At 43.4% G+C, this 19,056-nt stretch overlaps 2 protein-coding genes across 3 annotated transcripts in view; one reads left to right on the top strand and one right to left on the bottom strand.

Annotated features, from left to right (window-relative positions):
* Positions 1–1,083: 1,083 nt before the first annotated feature.
* CLDN23 (claudin 23) lies at positions 1,084–16,271 on the top strand. The gene is made up of 2 exons (XM_061635468.1): positions 1,084–1,893; positions 16,190–16,271. Exon 1 carries the CDS (start codon positions 1,084–1,086, stop codon positions 1,855–1,857), a length of 774 nt encoding a protein of 257 aa, XP_061491452.1. The 3' UTR covers positions 1,858–1,893; positions 16,190–16,271.
* Positions 7,674–19,056, bottom strand: part of LOC133388889 (prolow-density lipoprotein receptor-related protein 1-like) — a 47,923-nt gene continuing 36,540 nt past the window's right edge. For both annotated transcript variants that reach the window (XM_061635397.1, XM_061635407.1), the window contains exons 25-33: positions 17,576–17,740; positions 15,182–15,382; positions 14,113–14,659; positions 11,641–11,769; positions 11,086–11,193; positions 10,464–10,700; positions 9,075–9,591; positions 8,234–8,348; positions 7,674–7,764 (exon numbers count right to left, since the gene is read on the bottom strand). In XM_061635397.1, coding sequence (XP_061491381.1) covers positions 7,720–7,764; positions 8,234–8,348; positions 9,075–9,591; positions 10,464–10,700; positions 11,086–11,193; positions 11,641–11,769; positions 14,113–14,659; positions 15,182–15,382; positions 17,576–17,740 — 2,064 coding nt within the window. In that variant the 3' untranslated portion in view covers positions 7,674–7,719. The remainder of the gene's footprint in view (positions 7,765–8,233; positions 8,349–9,074; positions 9,592–10,463; positions 10,701–11,085; positions 11,194–11,640; positions 11,770–14,112; positions 14,660–15,181; positions 15,383–17,575; positions 17,741–19,056) is intronic.

Below are 19,056 nucleotides of genomic sequence, written 5' to 3'. Positions count from 1 at the left end.
TAACAATCACCGCCTTCCTATTAAAGCACAATCATCACAGAGAAGCAGATATGACTCTGAAGCCGCTCTAGACCGAGCCCCACCTTCCTGGAGGCACTGACTTGGCACCACGTATAACGGCAACCCTTCCTGATTCCACTTGTGCCTTCTCCCTCCCTCCCTCCCTCCCCCATAAAACCCTACTGATAACATGTTTGGCAGCAACACCAGCTTGGTTTCTCTGTACACACAGAAGTTTCGGTCAGACTAGCCGGCTTCTTTTAAGTGGGCACACAGCAGAGAGAAAGCAACCTTTACAGCAGGTGCGACTGCAACAGGACAGGTAAAGGCTTCTTCTCCTTGATAACCGTTTCTAAGTCAGTTCTAGCTAGCTCCATGATTTGGGAAAGGGGGGGGGACACTCCTATAAGGCATCCTCAGCCCTGCATAACATGGAATAGATTGCATGAATCAGGAATTACCTCATGTTACCTGCGATCTTTTTGGGTGCCATGTACTACATAACAATGGCGGGTACCGCATCCTTTGGTGGTTTGGGGGAACCAGATGAAAGCATGAAGCTGACACCCTCTGGAGCCTGCAAAAGCTTACTCCCTCTAGTATGAAGTAGAGCAGGAAATGGTGCTCCTTCAGGATCAAAATTAAATCTCAAGGACAAGATGGCCCTTCAGAACTAGAATCTTAAGCTGGAAGGAAGAATAAGTTCACTGGGGCTTCAGCCTCTGTTACTCTGCGCCACTACTTTTCAAGCTGTGTTCCTGTTGGATTTCCTTGAGACGCTTAGCCAGGTCTTCCCCAAAGACAGCTCCTCTCCTGCTATAGACCTTCCCTATTATTGCACAGGAAATGCTAGATGTATTCTAAGGTGAACTTCGATTGTGTGGGGTAACTGATAGTCCTGTCTGGCACCACATCACTTAGTGAAACACAACCTAGAACCCTCATCAGGTGCAGGGATTCCACAGCAGGTAGACAAGGGTTCTTACTTCAGCAGGTAAATCAAGGTGGCTTGCTAAGGGCAGGTGGTTTGAAAACAAGTGGCGTGTACCCACAACAGCTTCTCTGTCTGTTGCCTGGCACAGAATGCGGACCCCGACTGCCATGATTGTCGGCATTGTGCTAGGGCCCTGCGGCCTTGTCCTGAACCTGACCAGCACTCTGGCTCCGGGCTGGAGGGATGTAAGCCATATCCCCAACAAGCCGTATGACCTGATTCAGCACCAAGGCATCTGGGATATCTGTGACGAGTCGCAAAGCACCCAGACAACCAAATGCCACATTGAGGACACTCTTGGATACTTTTCTGAGCAGCCTGTGCAAGTGGCCAAAGGGCTGATGCCATCCTCTGTGGTGGTCACTATCCTGGGGCTGGTTGTCTCCTCGCTGGGCGTACGCTGCTGGCAAGCCATACCCCATTACTTGCTGGGAGGGCTAGGTGGCCTCCTGCTCTTCATTTCTGGGTTGTTGAGCCTTATTGCAGTCTCTTGGTACAATCACAAACTCTACAATCTACCCATTACTGCTGGCAGTGACCAGGTAGTAGGCTACTGCTTGGTACTTGGCTACTTGGGGAGCTGCCTGGAAATTATTGGAGGATTTTCCCTCACGCTTAGCTTTTCTCAGTGCTGCAAGGAACGCAAGCTGAAGAAAGCAGCTATGGATTACAGCTACCCACCCAGCAGCAGCAGCCAACTAGGCTCAGCAACCATAGCTGCCATCTCTCCCTCTATTGACAGCAGACAGTTCCAAATGGGCCACAGGACTCCAGTCCCCAAGTCCTACACCAACCCCCAGGATGTACTGGAAAGCGAGCACACCAGTAACCGGAGCCAGCTACCCTGTGACTCGGATTTATAGCCCTAAGCAGGGACCTTCTCACAAATGGGAGACAAGGTATGAATGGAGAACCATGCTAGGACAATAAGCATGCCTAGCCAGGAATGCTCACCTCCAAATTTAATTTCAGCTAAGACTATTCCCTACCTCTTTACTAATCAGCTGAGCATCTGTATCAGCCTAAACCACTACAGACTCTGGATCTATGTATTTTATGCTTTTCCTCTGTGATTATTATATGTTATACTAAGACATTTAAATTACTATTGCATAAAGAAGATACAGTAAATTAACTTGAACACTGCCTGTGAGCCTTTCTTTATATCATATGTAAAAGGACAAGGCACAATTTTTTTTCAGATGAAAGATGAGAATTCAGGAGGGGTTTGGAGAGGGGCCAGGCTTCTCCTATGGCCACAGTCATGGCATTCACATAGGGTGTGACTATTTCCTCAAGAGATGTTTTCTTATTTACATGACGGACACAAAGGGCAATACATACAGAATAAAAATATCCTTTGTATGGCAGTTTAGGTTACCACACCTATATTGCATCACTGACTGAATTTTGTATTTAGACAATCCACACCTTCTCCCTCAAATAATTACTTCAAGAAGGGCACTTGATCCTCAGTCCTTCCTACACACCCACCCCTGCCTTAGCTACTGCCTACCCAAATTAGCAACAGATATTTGATTGGAGTATGAGGAATGTTATACTAGGGGACAGAAAATTAATTATGAAGACAGCAACATTATGGGAGAGAGTTAATAATAACATAAAGCACCGTCATGGGAACTGTAGTTTGTTCAGAGTGCTGAGCGTTGTTAGGAGACCCCTATTCCCCCACAGAGCTCCAGTGGTTTAACAGTCAATCCCTTTTCCTAGCAGTATATTAATATCAATAAATGATGTCAAGGGCAGAAGCACACCTGACATTAGGGGCAGAACTAGTGGCACAGTCCCCCCTCCTCCCAATTTCATCTCCACATATTTACTGGATATGTGGAGGATGCTGAAGAGGGAGGAACTTCACCCTACATGAGCACCACCATCATTTACCTTAATCAAAGTTTATATGCACACATGCATGAATTTTCTGCTAGCTCCATCAGTTCCATTGAAGAGGGATTACTGATGTAAGCATAAAATGGTTTTGCTGGTAGAGAACACGTTACCGTGCCCTCGCAAAAAGCATCCTCCAGGTGGACATTGGAGCTGGAAACCCTCTGCAACACTGAGATCCCATGTGGCCAACATGGCTCATAGTTCTTGAAGAACCTTTCCTGCAGCAGCTTCTTTTTATTTACTTAGCCAGCAAAATAGAAGGCCCTTCCTTAGCATATTTGCTCTAATTACCCATCACAGCAAAACAAAGATTGTCAACCAGACCGGATGTGTAGTACAATGCATTGGGTAACCTTTTACCCCCTAATTTGCATTTCCGTGAGGTTGCTCAGTTATCCATTCTCTTGCCTTTGTTCACTGCATTGATGTTCCACCGCTTGCTTCTTCAGAGTGCTTTTCTGCAGAAAGTAGCTCAAAAAAATCTTGGTTACTTTTTTTGTTCATTCTAGAAGGAGCTAGAGAATACAGTGATTTTGACAGCTTCAGACAAGGAAGGAAAACAAGGAGCCAAGATGAAGATTATCAAAACACTAGTCTCCATATATGTAGTTAGTAGCCTGAACTGTAAAAAAACCAAAATATCAATAGTCATGGCTCACATCCACAACCTGCATTTAAAGCACATGGCTTTCCCCAAAGAATCCTGGGAACAGTAGTTTACCCTTCACAAAACTGCAACTCCCAGCACCCTTAGCTACAGCCCCCAGGATTCTTTGAGGGAAGCCATGTGCTTTAAATAGAGTGTGGATGTGAGCACAGACAGGTGCCCAGCCTCTAATTTTTTTTTGATGTTCATTTATTGATTGCTTCTATGTGTCATCTTTCCTCCGAAGGGCTCAATACGACCCACATGGTTCTCTTCCCCAACCAACTTACACCCTCCCAACAGCCCACTGAGATTTAGCCCAAGGTCATCATTAAGCTTCATGATTCAAAGGAATTCTTCATGGTTTTTTTCTTATACATTTTATAAAACACATGCAAATATATAAAGTCATAAACACACACGTGTAACGCTATGCTTGGACACCAGTGGTTCAACACTAGATGGCAGCAACTTTGGAAACAGACCCATTTATGCCTCTCACTGCAGAAGAGATAACCATATTTTATTCAGAGTTCACCACCTATAATGGAACAAAAACTTCAAATTTTGCCCTCTCTCCTGCTTTTTCTGTGAATGCCATGCAGTCAGGGCATGTGTTAATATTTTACCAGTTTATACATTGTTTGCATAGCATACATAATACATTCACAAGGGACCTGGTTTTGTTTTTAAAGTTTTTGAAAAAGAACTTACTGTTACACTTTAGCAATAAGCTTCCTCCAACCCCTAGGAAATATGCTAGCTAATATTCTGACCTTTAATGGACCATACCCATATCTAAAAACTTAACCTAAAAACTTAATTTAAAAAGATCAGTTTAAAGGGCATAAATCAGCCAAAGTTAGACATTTTAAGCCCCCATAAATTTGATTTGAGGGGTGCTTAAAACACGTTTAACTTTTCCATCAACAAAGAGCAAGAAGTGCACAACTGTGGGCTGGAACAGGCCCTAATCTGGAGCCCACAGGCCAAATACTATAGAGAAGGAATGGAAAACCAGATAGTCTCCAGCAGGGATGAGGGAAGAAATTTGGTTCAGTTTGTATTTTAATGAAACCGTAACTGATTCTCACTTCCTGAAACAGTGCAAAAACCAAAATGCAGCTTATCCTTCAAAACTTGTACTACTCTGAATTTTGCAGTGCAGTTCTCAAACAAAAAGTATGCATAAAATGTGCATTAGGGAAAGTGCATATAAATGCATTAGTGAACATGCAAAAAGGCATATTAGAAGAAAATGCTTGCAAAAATGTGTATATATCACAGCAAAGTCAATTACAGAAATAGGTCTGTTAGGAAAATTGCACACTAAAACGTAGACAGATTTTTATGAGGACTTTTAAAAAAGAAATTCACAAACCAATGTGGTAATACGGCAAACCAAACTTAAAAAGTGGGAAAATGAGAAACCAAAATTGACAGGTTTAGCCATATCCCTACCCTCCATCTGTTGGACGCCCAGCAGCCCCAGTGAACATGGCAACTAGTCAGGGTCATATTGCAGTTTTAGTTCAATTCGAGGGCCACTGGTTCCCAATTCCTGTTAAAGATCATGATTTTAGGAAAGGCAGCTAAGGGGGACTAAGGGGGAAAGTAGCCCCAACACTTATATGAAGGAGTTTTTTTGCCTCAGTTGCTTCACTGAAGACCAACTTGAATATTTAGTTGAGATGATCATTGCAAAGCATCAGCCATGTATCCCATTGGCACCAGCTCTGTACTAATATAGCCACTGATAGTATAACTGGTAATGCAGTATTGATCCATAGTGTGGGGAAGTGGATACAAAGATGTTAGTCTCATTAATACTACTGTTATCCAAGCAATTGACTACCTGGCAGTAGATGTAGACAAAAAAAATATTTCACACAGCACATAATTAGGAGGATCCACTGCCACAAGACATGGCTGTGGCCACTAGGTTAGAGTGCAATTCTATGGATGTTTACTCCAATACTGCTTACTCTCAGGTATGTATGTTTAGAACTGCAGCCTTAACTGGCTTTAAAAACGGGGCGGGGGGGGAATTCGAGTTATCCTCCAACAATCCATCAATGACTAGTAGTCATGTTGCCTATATGCAGCCTCCAGGTTCAGACATACCACTGAAAAACCATCTGCTTGGAAACACCGAAAGAAGTCTATTGACTGTGTACTTCTGGTTGGCTTTGTGGAGACAGCTGGTTGACCGTGGCCATTGTGAGATATAGGATGCTAGACTAGAGGGATCTTTGGTCCGATGCATAGAAGCTCTCCTCATCCAACAATAAGACTGAGAAATACATGTTTGTGTGCTACGAGGGGCACCAGCTTTATTTATGTTTGATGAGCAGTCTGGGTTTATTGATGCTGGCTAACATACTCCATAAAAGGTGATAATGCTGTTGGGGTGGTAGCAGATGCCTACACAGTTGACTGCATCACGCTATCATCCCTTAGAAGAGAGGAGGATTAAAATGTACATTAAAAGATTTAAAGGTTCTACATTCAAGCTTCAGTACCTACTTTTTTCCTCAGCCCTGCTTTAGGAAACTCATATTCCAAACTTACAGAGATTGATCAGGAAAGGTGAGAGAATAAGCTGGAATATTACAGCCCCATTTTCCCTCCCTTCTAAAAAAAATTAGAATATGACGACTTTAAGGGTCTGACAGGATTTGGGGGCCTGATGACAGAGCGATTAAGACAGGAGTAGGAATGGAATTCAAACTGAGTAAGGTGCAAATTGATCAAAATAGCTGTGGAATCTGAACTATGATGTCATAACCCTGCCAGCTAGAGGAGGGGGAGGGATTCAGTCTGTCTGGGACAGCTGTTTTCAAGAAACTTTAAAATGCTTTATGACAACTAAAGGCTAGAACAGCTTTTGCTAATCACGTATCCTCTTTGACTACAACCCCCATCAAATTCAACCAACACAGAGCTCAAGCAATGATATTTTCCCCTTCAGCGGCTATTAAAGAGCTCTTAATACACTGAATTCTGAATTTTTGGAGACGTTCATTACACTTTTCTAGAGTGCTTCTAAAGATTGCTGTTCTGTTTTGGGCGGCAAGTAGAACCGAAACTCTGCTTTGACTACTGGAATTCAAGTAATGTTATGTAGGCAAGTGGGCAGTCTCAGAGGGGCCATAGTATGAGGGAATGGTTAAATAAATATTGCCTCCTCAGAGCATGATTGCTTCCTACAGCAATGTTAGAGAGAGGGAAGAATGGATATAAAGGCAGTGCTATTTGGAAAGGGAAGATTTATACCGATAGCGTTCATTTCTAGAGAGGTGAGATGAACCACAGAGAAAGAAATTACTGGAGCAATCTATCTCAACCATAACCAGCCAAAACCCCACAGAAGAGTTGTGCGATAGGTCATCTACACCTGGGGAAATGGTGCATTGTGTTAAAAGTAGCCTGAAATTGGAAGCTGAACAGGAAAACATGGGAAGAGGATGCGCTGGGGCTCTTCCAGGCAACCTATATATTAAGCATTCATCCCAATTTGCTTGTACAAGACTTAGGAGGTTAGATTTTGTATCAGTTGTTTGAGCATTTGGTCAGGTTTTTTGTGGGGAGGTTACACGGCAATGGACATTCATTCTGATCCGCTTGTGGGCGTTTATACATCTTCCTAATAATCATTCATTGATTCCACACTTTAATGCATTGCCTCGTCACTTTCCTAACTACGAGTCTTTTTTTAAAAAGTGGATTTGTTGTGCTAGGACAGCCTTTCCCAACCAGTGGGCCACCAGATGTTGTTGGACCACAACTCCCATCAGCCTCAGCCAGCATTGCCAATGGTCAGGAAAGATGGGTATTGTGGTCCAACAACATCTGGTGGCCCACTAGTTAGGAAAGGCTGTGCTAGGATGACAAAGCCCTTTCACCCACTTTAACTGCACAAACCTTAATTCCCTGGTATGTGCTTGAATCCCGCCTGGGAAACTGACAGTCTGGAGGAGGCCTTGATAATGACATCACGCAGATGCCCTGTGAATAAAGTGCTGGTATTCCACAGTAAATGACCAATGTGGAAACAGCTGTAACACATGCCATGTTGTCACCATCGTCTGAGGGCTGCATTTGAAGAAAGACCGCAAGACATTATTAATAATAATTTATTTATTAATTAATAATTTATTCATTTATTTTACAAGTCTGTGCCCATGCCTGTCTTCAGAGGAGTTGACAGCTCCTGTAGAGAATTTAAAGCCAGATTTCAGGACTCTTTGCACTATTACCCGACTGTCAGCTTTTCTTCTATCGACAGTGGTATTACAATCTGGTAGGATGCTTGCAACAATCTAGTTATGTTCTTCAAGCAAGGAAGAACTGCAGATAGATGCTAGAAGCTTTGCCAGGTAGGATTGCCCATTTCAGCCAACAGCCCTCCTCTGCCCTGCCAGCATTTTAACCATTCAAAAGGACGATGCTTGTAGGCAAGCTACTACAGCCAGCCTTGTCTTTCACAACAGCCAGGCCAGGTTTAATACCCTACTATTTGTTGTACACCGCCCTGAGAGCTTTCTGCTATAGGGCGGTCTAGAAATGTAATTAAATAAATAAAATAAATACTAGGAACAGCATTTGTTCCAAGAACTTAGGAAGCATCTTCCATCACTTGGAGTTGGAAGCTTAGAACAGGAATCTTAAGATGTCCTCACCTGCTCTGGATCGTAAGCTGCATTGATACAGGTTTCATCTTCAACAAGATTGTCTTCTCTTTCACTGCCCTTCTGGTAGGTAGTCAATGTTCTAGATGATGATGTACTTGAAGTCCTGTGGAGGCGGAAGGAAGAAGAGGAAAGGGAAGGAGAGGGAAAGGATACCCATGTTGACTGCAGTTCAAATACTAGGCTGAAGCCCTGAAGTCCTAAGCTGCAGAGTGATTTTGTTGTAGTACCACCTACACCACTGATTTGCAATTCCCTCCCACGCCTACAAGTCACAAACCTGCTCTACCTTCTGAGAGACCCAAGGAAGGTTAGGCGAATTAATTAGGCGAATTAGTAAGGGACAGTCTTATAGTCAAATTCTCCCTTTATTTGGTGGTAGCAAGCTTTTTAAAGGGGAAGGGTGGGCTGAGTAGAGGGGTACACTCTGTGTTAGCCAGGAATTCCTATCCCTCAAATTGCACAGGCCCAGAGTGGCGGCAGTCATACGTATATTGCAAAAATTGCATTAGCACAGTTCACTATCCTGTGAAAAGGACTGCAACTAGCACAAGCATACAGTTCAAATTTAGGAATAAATCAGTAGATATTCTATTGACTGCACCACATCAATGGCAGTTCATCCCAAGATCCTCCCTAGTTCCTTCACAGGAAAAATAGAATGAAAATGCAATCAGTTGCTCATCTGTAATGAATAAGATGTCCCTGCTGACAATCGTTTTCCCCCAATATGCTGTTTAAAGTCCAACATGCAGAGGCAACATTTACACGCTCTCTTCACTGGAAGATGCACAGTGATCTAGTAGGGTGGAGAAAATGACAATAGGCTTACCTTGGTCGTGTTCTTTGCTTCCTGAAGTAGATATTGATCCCTACTGCTGCCATAGCAATTAGAAGGACTGCAATGATGCCCAGAACAATGAGACCTGCCTTAGATCTTGCCTCCTCCTCTTCGCAGTAGTCTCCGCTATAGCCCAGCATACAGATGCACTTCACTCTGTTGCCTTCCACGATACAGTCTCCTCTCAGGTTACAGGTCTCACTGCTGCATGGCTGCGACCCCAGGCCACTTCCCACAATTCCCTGCACTAGAGAAGGTTCTTTCCGTTTCTTTGCTGTAGATAATGTGGCCTTTTGGCTTCTGCTTGGAGGCAGCACTTGTGTTGTAGTAGTGCTCCTCCTCTTTTGCTTCGTTACTTCTGGTTGTACATACACAGGCCTAGCGATAGGTTTCTTGGTGATGGCTTTGATGGGCGCCACCGTTGTCTTCTTAACAAGAAAGGGTTTTGTTTGTAGCGGGGTTGAAGGTTGACTTGTGGACTGGGGTTTCTTCTTGAAAGAGTAGTTGCCTGCCAGTGGGAAAAACCATTAACTCATCACTTTTGGAACACAGCAGTTTATATTCACCTAAGTCCTGCTCAGAGTAAACCCACTGAAAGTAATGAACCTAAATTAGTCATGTTCACGTCAATGGGTTCACCCTGAGTAGGAATAGCATTGAGTATCGCCCAGTTTGTTCAACCTAGTACCCTACGACAGATCTGGCAGTTTAATGACAGAAAGGGTAGCTGAGGGCAAAGCTTACTTTTCAGAAGTTATACTATGTACTTGGTTAAGAGGCTAGCTCACCTTTTATTTTCATTTTCCAGCAAAGAGGCAAAATGTAGCTGTCCTTGAAGCTTTATCCCACTTGTTTGAGTTAATCTGTTGGCTAAATTAGAAATCTGTCCAGCAGAATGGTTGTGGGCATATTCCATTCTATATTCCGGAATATATTACCTATACTACAAACATGTACAGCATTCTCATTGATTCCCCCACAGAAACGTGAAAGCACAGTTTCAGTAAAGTGCTGAGAATCCGAAAGGGTCCCTATTTCCTGCTCATCAAACAGTTCCCAGGGGCTCTTTGGGAGAGAAAATGACAAACTAGTTTTAAGTATATAGTGTGGATTTGCCTTATTTTTTGCTGTTACCAAATATGACGTTTGTCTATAGTACAACTTTTCTGTACTAGATAAATATTGTACACTTAAAGCTTCAACCCTCACAATATTATGAAAAGGGAAGGATTTTTTTTGGTAAGGCAGCTGCCAGATATTAATATATCCAACTTTCCAGCCATTAGGAGTTTTGGTATTTTAAAGGGTCATTTGGCAAGGCAGCTTTCCCAAGGAGCCACTTACTCACAACACATGCAGTTTCTTAATTGGGTTACTCACAGTCTCTCTCATCGGATCCATCAAGACAATCAACGCTACCATCACAAACTTGCCCTCTTACAATACATTTTCTATTATCCTTGCAGGCTTGAAGTGGCTCTGAGCATTTGCGCTGTTTGGTGCATTCAGTACCATGTTCTAGGCTGTATCCAGTGGTGCACCTGCAACTTCTCCCTTGCGGAATTGGTAAACAAATGTGGCTGCATCCTCCATTCTTTTCTGAACAGCCATTGCTACCTAGAAGTAGCATGAGAAATATTAACTGCTTCAGTTTACTTGCTACCTTGCAAAATGTGGTGGATTAAGGGAGCATCCTCCTGTAGTTACCAGTGCAATAACCCTTTTGTGTTGAACCTTTTTGTCACCCCCTCCCCAGATTAAGCAATCTAGAACAAGGCTCAAAAAAGATACCAGCAATTGTTCCAGAAGCCTTGTGAGAAAGAATGCTTCAGTCAGATCAATGACTGAGATGCCCTTATCCAGAATTGGTGCCCAGAGGGCACTCCTATTTTTGCATTGGGTTAAAAGCCACCTTTTTGAGTTATGCCCAAAAGGACACCAGCCGGCCAAGTAATTGCTCAAAAGCGACCCAACTTCCCTTTAAACCTTTAAGAACTTTTACCTTGTTGGCTTAGCTTGCTGTAGATCTTTATATCTACAAGTTTCTGTTCTCCTCTAAACCACCAGTTTTCCAATTCCTCCAGTTTGCTGTGCCACACCTTTGTTGCACCTATAAAGAAACAAACTATATAGCATTACAATTTCCCATCCCTGATAATTGACTAGAATCAGTTTATTTCTGGACTAGCTAGGTAAATTATGCTGGACTGGGACTGTGTCCCATAATCTAAAGCTAAATGGTCTCATCTGATCCTCTGAAATGCTGATGATTTAAGACTTATAGCTTGCTTCCGGTTCTTGCCATATGACCCATATCTCTTGTTTGCATGTCGTATCAGGGCTCTCTTGAGTCATTATAAGTGATCCAACATCAGTATATGCTATAGTCAGCCACACTCAGCTACAGTTTAAATGGGTTGTATTCAACTAAGTCCTACTGAAATTACTGAAGCCAAGTTCGGCATGTTTAGTAACCTCAATTAGTCTATTCTGAGTAGGACTAGCATTGAATACCATCTAATATTTTGTTGGAGTTCTACATTTTGAGCCTGCTTACCATTGCGAGCCACTGTTGTCCAGATCATTATTCCTTCCCCAGCTGCAAAGAGTGCAAGGCCATGCAGCCCTGCACGAATGAGTCTGTACTGAGTGCCATCCAACCGAATGCTTTCCACGGTACCTTTTGCTGGAAGAAAGTTAGAGCCTGATGCGTATAAGAGGAATATGCACAAGAACTATTGCTATTGTTTTAGAAGCAAAAATATCCTTGAGATTCAACCCACATTTTATTAAGGGTTAGCATCTGCAGAATAATTGGCAGAGAAGGCTCTTACACTTGCTCTTGATTTTAAAGGAAGCAAAAGCTGAGAGTAGCCATATGAATACCCTGGACTTTAGGAAAGCCAATTTTAATAAACTGAGAACAATGAAGTCCCATGGCAAGCAACCCTAAAGAGAAAAGGAGTTCAAGATGGGTGGGTGTTTCTAAAAAAGGAAATTCTAACGGCACAACTGTAAACAATTCCAACAAGGAAAAAAGGTGGATGACAGCAGAGGAAGCCAATATGATTTCACAAAAAGCTAAGAGATGGCCTGAAAACTAAAAAGGACACATACAGGAAGTAGAAGGAAGGCCAAGTCACAAACGAAGAGTACAGACAGGTAGCACAGAAGTGTAGGGATGGCGTCAGGAAGGCTAAAGTCAAGAATGAGCAGAGGTTAGCGAGGGACGCTAAAAGCAACAAAAAAGCTTTCTTCAGGTACATCCATAGTAAAAGAGAAAAGAAATGGTGGTTCAACTACTCAATGAGGACAGCAAAATGGTAAGAGGACAAAGAAAAGGCAGAAGTGCTGAATTCCTACTTTGGTTCAGTCCTCTCCCCAAATATGGTCTAGCGAAGGTGAAGTACAAGTTGAAGGGAGAGGATTGCAGCTTGAGACTGATAGACATATGGTCAAGAATACCTAATCACTTTGAACAAATCTGCAGGGCCTGATGAACTGCATCCTAGAGTAATGAAGGAACTGGCTGAACTCTCAGAACTGCTATCTGTGAAATCATGGAGGATGGGTGAAGTGCTGGATGACTGGAGGAGGGCTAATGTTATCCCCATCTTCAAAAAAGTAAAAAGGAAGAACCTAGGAACTACAGACCAGGATGCACACAAACTGGTCCAGAGGAAGGCAACAAGGATGATCAGGGGACTGGAAACGAAGCCCTATGAGGGGAGACTTAAAGAACTGGGTATGTTTAGCCTGGAGAAGAGAAGACTGAGGGCAGATGATAGCACTCTTCAAGTACTTGAAAGATTGCCACACAGAGGAGGACCAGGATGTCTTCTCGACTGTCCCAGAGTGCAAGACACAGAATGATGGGCTCAAGTTACAGGAAGCCAGACTTTGGCTGAACATCAGGAAAAACTTCCTAACTGTTAGAGCAGTATAACAATGGAACCGATTACCTAGGGAGGTGGTGGGCTCTCCAACACTGGAGACATTCAAGAGGCAGCTGGACAGCCACCTGTCGGATATGCTCTAAGCTGGATTCCTGCATTGAGGAGGTGGTTGGACTCAATAGCCTTATAGGCCCCTTCCAACTCTACTGTTCTACAGTTCCCTTGTCAACTTCCATTCCATTCCTTTCTCTCAACTTTGTATGATCTTGAAATATTTTACCTTGAACCAATTAAATCCCCTAGTAGAGAGTAATCAATACTTTTTACACCTATGGCTAGACTTTGCTAGTCATGCATATATCTTGGATTTTTGCTTCTTTGTAGGATATAGATACATTTTAAACATTGACAGACTATCCAAACTGGATTTGTAAGCTAGGTCATTCATAAATCTGCAAAGTACTTTCACCAATGAAAGTAGCCTCGAAGTCACCTGCCAGGGCATAATAAAGCTATCAGGTACACCAACGTGTTCTAGAGCTGTCAAGAGCCTCTGAGGTGCACCCTATTCTGAATGCTTAGGAAAGCCATTCCTTTCTCAGCAAAGGGTTTAGTCCAGGGTAGCCAATGTGGTGCCTTCCAGATGTTGCTGATCGATAACTCCCCTCGTCCCGGACCATGGTCTATGCTGGCTAGGGTTTATGGGAGTTGTAGACCAGCAACATCTGGAGGGTACCACACTGGCTAGCCCGGTCTAGTCCCTGCAAGACTAGAGGCCCTACCTGGAAAAGCTTTTATCAGCCCAACTACCAAGTAGGCCTTAAGGAGAAAAGACTGTATTTAGAGAAGTGTACAGTTTAGTGAGAACTTTTGCTGACTAAATATAACGAACTAAACTTGGTACCCAAATCAGTAGAACGAAGGGAGGGGTGTTGACAGTTTATTTAATGGTGCCTAACATGTTAGCAAAACAGGTTCTTTTCAGTATATTTTGTTGTTAATCCAAATCATCCAAATATGGTGTGGGGGGAGTGGTTCTGATTATCATAAAGGGACCCTGGACTTCTGAATTTGGCAGTATACTACTGGCTATGCCCAAAGAATGTCACCAATGTGCATGTTGGACTACTTACCCTGGTCAGCCCAGTAGACCTGGGTGCCAGCATCCACTATTGTTAAGCCAACAGGAGTCTGTGATCTCTTCCAGAGAACCTTCCTCTTGCTCCCATCCATGGAAGCACATTCTATCATGGGCCCAAGAATGCTATACTCATTACCGGAGTCAGCAATACACATGGCTGCAGTTGGGGGATGCAGCACCACAGACGTTGGCCGGAACAGCCCATCATTGATCAGCACATGTGTATATCTGCCATCTGAAGTTGCTACTTGGATGGATGGGTGCTTGCTGTCAATCCAGTAGATGTTGCCACTCAGCCAGTCCAGAGCGAGTGAGACCACCATGCCCTCCACTGACAAGATTTTCTTCAAAGAAACTCTCCCAGCATCCTTAATCGCTAGGACCTTTATGAAGCCATCCTCAAACTCTGAGAAATAAAGGGCCGCATTGCGTACAGAGTAGTCGGCTGCTGCCAAGTGGGTGATGTTTGTCAAGGGGAGAATGCTATGGTCGGGAAGAGTCAGTTGTCCTGCTACAGAGCGCAGTTTCTTTAGGTAGACCTAGGGTTTCAGACAGCATTAGGAACATTCGTATAGTTTAGGATTAACAATAGGTTGTTCCATTTGCATCTTCAGAAGAAACATTTTGTCAAGAACACTTGTCTCATGGCACAGGCCTAAATCTACTGAAGTCTGTAGGACTTTGTTGCCATTGCTAGTGCTGACTGAAGCTTTTATGCAAGTCTGAGATAACTGTCTCTGCAACACACGATTCCTGAAGCTAAAAATCTCCTGTTAAAGTGAGCTTTGGTAGAACCGTACAAGGGTCTGACTGGCGCTTTAGTGTTTTCCTCAGCTTTGTGGAGAAGACAGTTGTGGACATTTTACAACATGGAGGTAACCTATGCAGAACTTTGATGAAGCCAAATCCAGTTACCATTTACCCAGTGGGGAAACAAATCCTTCCTTAAGCCATTTTCCTGTAATGACTTATCACTCATTTAAGAAGGAAGAAGGGACTCTTCGGGCTGGGAACCAAAACAAGGCCCTTAATATTATGTAAGAAGTCATTTAAAGCAATACCTGTGTAATAGTGGTTTGTGTAATCAGAAACACGAACGCTGACTCCTTTAGAGGAATGCAGGTCTTGCCATCATTTGAAAGCACAAGCCCAACTGGGCAGCGGCAGCTCCCTCTCTTGTCTGGGTTCAGCAGGCAGACATGTGAACAGCCACTGCCCACACACGGGTCGGAGGCTGCAGGCTGGAGAACTTCATGCATGATCTGCAAGGCAATTTTCCAGATGTTGAAAGCTTTGAGCATGCCAAGTGTTCCAGGCCATCTCCAGGTGTTAAGCTTACACTGTAGCCTGCATCAAACAAAGACTATGCACTGCATTGTAGACTACATCACTGGGACCTGCAGTAAGGCCAGTTTGTATCAGGTGGGTTGGGAACACTTTACCAAAGAAAAAAACATTTCCCATTTAATTTTATGGTAGTTGCCATGAAAGAGGGAAAAAGGCAACTTTTTCATGAGGTGGCTTTCATCCTTCAGTTGATAAAAGCCCTTGCTAATTTAGACTTTGGCTTTGAATGAACTGGGTGTGTAACATTAGTTTTCCAAAGAGATTGTATTTAGACAAGAGAGTTTGCATCCCCCATTCTAATTCCTGAGTAATCCTCATTTTTAAAAATAATTTTATTATATTCAACAACGAAGGAAAAATAGTACATTAAACAAAAAGTGAGAGCCAGTGTGGTGTCGTGTTAAGGTGCTGGACTATGACCTGGGAGACTAGGGTTCGAATCCCCACACAGCCATGAAGCTCCCTGGGTGATCTTGGGCCAGTCACTGCTTCTAAGCCTCAGAGGAAGGCAATGGTAAACCCCCTCTGAATACCGCTTACCATGAAAAACCTTTTCATAGCGTCGCCATAAGTCGGGATCGACTTGAAGGCAGTCCATTTCCATTTCCAAACAATAAAGAAAGTGCACTGGTGGGCCTTGAGCATATGTATAATAGATCGCAGTTATGAAGAGGGGGTAAATATGGTAAAAAAAGTTAATCTCAGTCTTATTTCTCTTGCAGGGCTTACAGGAATACAAAGTTTTATTTGGACACCTGGAAGCTGACAGCAAACTATTCAGTCTACTAGAACCTAGCAAACTGAGCACACTGTAGTTCTTTTCTTACTATTGCAAATTCCAACATAAAACATATTGGCTTGGTACCTTAATTTGGCCTTTTCCGTATTAATGAAAAGTTCTTGCCATGTTGTGAAAAAGATGTCTGGATTGTGTGTCTGCCTCAATGTTATTAATTGGTGTATTCATTTTTCTGTTAATACTATTCACCATCCTTTGTCAAACCATTTCATAATGCTAAGCCCATTGGCTTCCTTCCAGTGCTGAGTATCCCTCATCTTGACAAGTCTGGTCCCTTATATAGAATATTAGGCCTGCTTTGTTATTTCCAATAGTATTTCAAAATGCAGCTGGCTGAAGCAGAATTATATCTAAGTCAAGGACTCTCCTGGGGTTAAGCAGAGTGCTTACAGCAGAGGTGGGCAGCCTCCCCCCCCCCAATATTGTTAGAATAAAACTCTCATCAGCCTTAGTTAGCATGACTGGTAGTCAGGGACAGGAGTTGTAACCCAGCAACACTAGAAGGCCACAGGTTTCCAACCTCTGGCATATGGCCTCCTTTTACAAGCATGATTCACTTTAGTGTATGTTAGATGCAACTTACTTTCAGTGCTTATTCGTTGTCTGAACCACATTCACACGAGACTTCCTAAAACAACTACAGATCTTAACACTCTTTAACTAGCGCAGCAACCATTATTAGTTACTTTCCTCGCAAATGTGGTTGTAAGTTGCTTTGCGTCACAACACCACACTAAGCCAGTTGTAACAAACTGGTTACAAAGTGTAACGAACACACACATCGTAAAAAATCCCTTAAAAACACATCAGTACAGGTAAGACACAAGCCTTACAAAATCTGCCACACTGAAGGAGTCCACAAATACCTGAAAGCTCTTCAAATTAAGGGCTGAAAGCCCCGGTTATAAAGAAGGGTTTTTGCCTGATGCCTAAAATTACGATAGCACCAGGCTTGCCTTCCTGGGGAGAGTATTCCACAATCAGGGAGCCACCACTGAGCAGGGGAGTAATGCAGAGAAGCGTCTCAGACAAAAAAAACAAAGGTTCGGGTCAGTTCAACCATGCCCCCAAGTTTTGCAAGGCATTTTTCTATACCTAATTCCTGACCAAGTCTCCACTCTCTCTCTCTGCCTTGCAGCAAAGCTATTTTATTTATCTAGTGTCATAGAATAAGGATTTTGTTCAGCAAGTTGACCCAGAGGAATGCAATTTCATTTATTCTTCAAGGTCTGGTAAGAAGATATATTCTCTTGCTCAGATGACCAGCTGATATCTTACTTGTACCCTACAAAGACCTAATAGGCAATACCTTTAGTCCATATGGCTGCCCGTGGCGCTTGATAAGGACTGTTCTGTTCTTGCCCGTTCTTTTGTCTAGCCTCTGTACTGTCCTTGTTTTCATCTCAGACCAATAAATGTAATCCTCAAAGACAGTCACTGCAAAGGGACTATGAATTTCAGTCAGCTCTAACACCTAGGGGAACAAAAAATAAAGTGTTGATGACAAGATACTTACCATAGCTTGACCTAGATCAGTGGCTCCCTACCTTTATGAGTACAGGATCCCTTTATAAGCTCAAAAAAATCATGACCTCCCTGCTAATTGTAATCTTAGCCTGTTAATTAAAAAAAACTGTGTGTGGCAAAATCATATCTCCAAATATCCCTTTCCATAAAAAGCTCCCTGCAGACAGGGAAATGTTGCTGTCTTTTCCTAATGCAAAGGTTCATCAAACTGGTATCCCCCTCCTGCACACACACACACAGTCTGAAGATGTACAGTCCTGTCTTCCAACACTAGTGGGTGACAGTGTTAGACTAAGATCCAGGTTCAAATCCCCACCCAGCAATGAAGCCCACTGGGTGACCTTGGGCCAGTCACAGTCTCTCAGCCTGACCTATCTCACAGGGTCTGTGTAAGGGTAAAACGGAAATGTGGGGGGAACCATGTGCACCACCTTGAGCAACTTGGAGGAAAGGTAGGATATAAATGCAATAATAATTAAATACATTTCAGCTGCAGTATGTGGACCCCTGCCACACCCAACCTGCTTATTTAATAATAATAATAATAATAAAGCAATATGGTAGTGGTGGGGATGCTAGATTGTGAAGACAAAAGGGTGGAGAGATTGAGAAGGGGGTTAGTGCTTTTAGGCCTTGCGATGATCATCAGAACGACTTGGTTAGTGTGCACGTAGGGAATGAGAGTGGAGCAGAAGACAGATCAGCACACATACACACACAAGCCTGTCCCTCCTGCAAGCATCTGCAGGTGTGCATGCATTTGGGCAGGTGGGAGGGGGGAAGCCCTCAACTGCCACAGCATCTTGGAGAGAGTGTTTGGGGGGGCGGAACGTAGGAGGAAGAAAGGGGGGACGCTGGCGCACACACACTAGGCCTCAGAGATGGGGGGCGAGCAAGTCCTGAACTTTATCACTGCTCCTTGGTTCTGTATGGGCTGAAGGCGAGATCTGGGCAGCCTTGCAAATAAGAATAATTTTTTAAAGGTCATGGCAGTGAATCAGGAGCCAAGAAAGGCAAGCAAGCTGGCTGCCAGGAAAGAAGGGTGAAAGCAGCCTTTCCCTGTAGCCTTGCTTCTTTTTGCATCACAAAAAGCCCTCTCCTCTCATTATGGGTAAGCGTGTTGTTAGCAGCAGCAGTGCAAGGAGACAGGAGCAGGCAATAGTAATCCCCTCTTCTTCCTGGTAGCTCCACTCTCAGCCTCCTTTGGCTATTGCCACATGTTTTATAGGCAGATGCCTGCCCTCGGTGTGCCTGAAAGGTGCT

This window comes from Rhineura floridana, chromosome 1 (assembly GCF_030035675.1).
Source record: "Rhineura floridana isolate rRhiFlo1 chromosome 1, rRhiFlo1.hap2, whole genome shotgun sequence".
NCBI lineage: Eukaryota > Metazoa > Chordata > Lepidosauria > Squamata > Rhineuridae > Rhineura > Rhineura floridana.
This window is presented reverse-complemented; position numbering and strand designations above follow the sequence as displayed.